Here is a 1,651-nt window from a genome sequence, read left to right as displayed (position 1 = left end):
GATAGTTTGTCAGCTTATGCGTTTCAAATTCAGTTGAAGGTTAAACGGAAAATAAGATTTTATTGCTTCTTTTCTGGAATAACGCTTTCTTTTATAATTTTGGAATCGTTGAAGGCATTCGTTGTAAAGTACATTGTAATGCTAGATGACCCAATTTCACTGCAATATTACTAGGTATTTTATTATCACTAATTATATATTAATATCTACAAGTGAGATCACTAATTATGTTAAAACGTTCAGACAGTAACTTTATGTTGCTCTATACGAGCTTTAGGCCTCTGCGCTGCGCTATATTTACATCACAAAGGCTGTATTTCAACGATTATTTTTATTTAATTTTATTTTACGCACCTTTTTAAACAATAAAACAATATAAACATCACACACTTGATTTAAACAATAATGTAATTTTTTCAATTTAATTATGAAATATTATTTTAATGAGATAAGTTGAAACTGGAATTGTATAGTCTTATAAAATGTTGTGTACTTACAACCTAGCATTGCACGAAATATTGGAGCAGTTTACGAGGGACCGATGATGTCACGCCACCGGCAGCAACGGCGGCGGCAGGTAGCAGGGCCGCAACGCGTGCGCTGCTGCCTGCAGCAACTCAGCCTGGTACCGCTGGGCAGCCAGCACGTAGGGCGACGGCATCGTGAACTCTATCCGTGGCATCGCTTGCACCGCCTGCATAGTCAGCATAGAGTTCGGAGGAGAAGGCGACATACGAGGAGGCTCCGGCTCAAGTAGAGCTTCAATCGTAAAAGCTCGCCTTGGTCTCTCTCGGGGCAACATTGTAACTGATGTGACTTCTGGTAATTCAGCGGGTTCCGGACTCAACTGGGTGCACATTGGCGGCGAATACAAACTCGCAGTAGGTGGCGGCGGCGGTGCCCCGGCCTGCCGCGCCAAGAAGGCTCTGTTGAAACTCGCAAGAGCCGCCAGTTCCGCATTCAAGTTATCCTTTTCTCCTTTTTGTAATTTGAATCTCTTGCGGCGACGCAGCAGTGAACCGTTTTCAAACATGTCGAAAGCTTGCGGGTGTAGAGTCCAGTAGGCGCCTTTTCCAGGCCGATCCGGCCGACGGGGCACTTTCACGAAGCAATCGTTAAAAGAAAGATTGTGTCTTAAAGAGTTCTGCCAGCGCTGGGTATTGCGGCGGTAATATGGAAACCGGTCCATAATAAACCGGTATATTTCTGACAGAGGCAGCATCCGCTCCGGTGAACTCCAAATCGCCATGGCTGTCAGCGAAATATATGAATAAGGAGGCTTCTGGTCGCCATAGGATTCGCGCGACGGACGCGGCATTTTCACTTACACCAACGACCGAGAACAATAGCCAAGAAAAACAGGTGAGGAATTACAGTCTACACAGAGCCTGATCACGTCACTTCAATACGAGGTGTGAAAAAGAACTGAGGCGCGGAGAGGTCGGCAGCAAGGCCTGTCTGGCCGGTCGGCGGTCGGCCCACCCGCCCGACAGGGTTCTCTGAGAGCGGGGCTACTAACTCATGATTGGTTCACGCTCCGGCCAATGACGAGCGCCCAATTCCAGGTATGATGTCGGCTTTCGCTTCACTAACAAGGAATTTAAATTGATATTATGTTTATATTGCCTCCAAATATCTTTTGTGATGACAC

The 1,651-nt window shown here is 45.9% G+C and overlaps 1 protein-coding gene across 1 annotated transcript; it reads right to left on the bottom strand.

Moving 5' to 3' along the window:
- Window positions 1-547: 547 nt before the first annotated feature.
- Window positions 548-1,348, bottom strand: LOC120633820 (fork head domain-containing protein FD4-like). The gene is made up of 2 exons (XM_039904183.1): window positions 1,225-1,348; window positions 548-1,098 (listed from the first exon to the last, which is right to left on the bottom strand). Exons 1-2 carry the CDS (start codon window positions 1,316-1,318, stop codon window positions 548-550), a joined length of 645 nt encoding a protein of 214 aa, XP_039760117.1. The 5' UTR covers window positions 1,319-1,348.
- Between the last annotated feature and the right edge of the window lie 303 nt (window positions 1,349-1,651).

This window comes from Pararge aegeria, chromosome 2 (assembly GCF_905163445.1).
Source record: "Pararge aegeria chromosome 2, ilParAegt1.1, whole genome shotgun sequence".
NCBI classification, from domain to species: Eukaryota; Metazoa; Arthropoda; class Insecta; order Lepidoptera; family Nymphalidae; genus Pararge; species Pararge aegeria.
The sequence above is the reverse complement of the archived record's forward strand: the minus strand, read 5'-3'. Positions and strand labels throughout refer to the sequence as shown.

Excerpts from the sequence above, each read along its gene's own strand:
- LOC120633820 (XM_039904183.1), bottom strand. The coding sequence starts at position 1,318 with ATGCCGCGTCCGTCGCGCGAATCCTATGGCGACCAGAAGCCTCCTTAT. Across the intron at positions 1,099-1,224 it reads GATTTGGAGTTCACCGGAGC|TGCCCCGTCGGCCGGATCGG; the intron begins GGATGCTGCCTC and ends GCTTCGTGAAAG.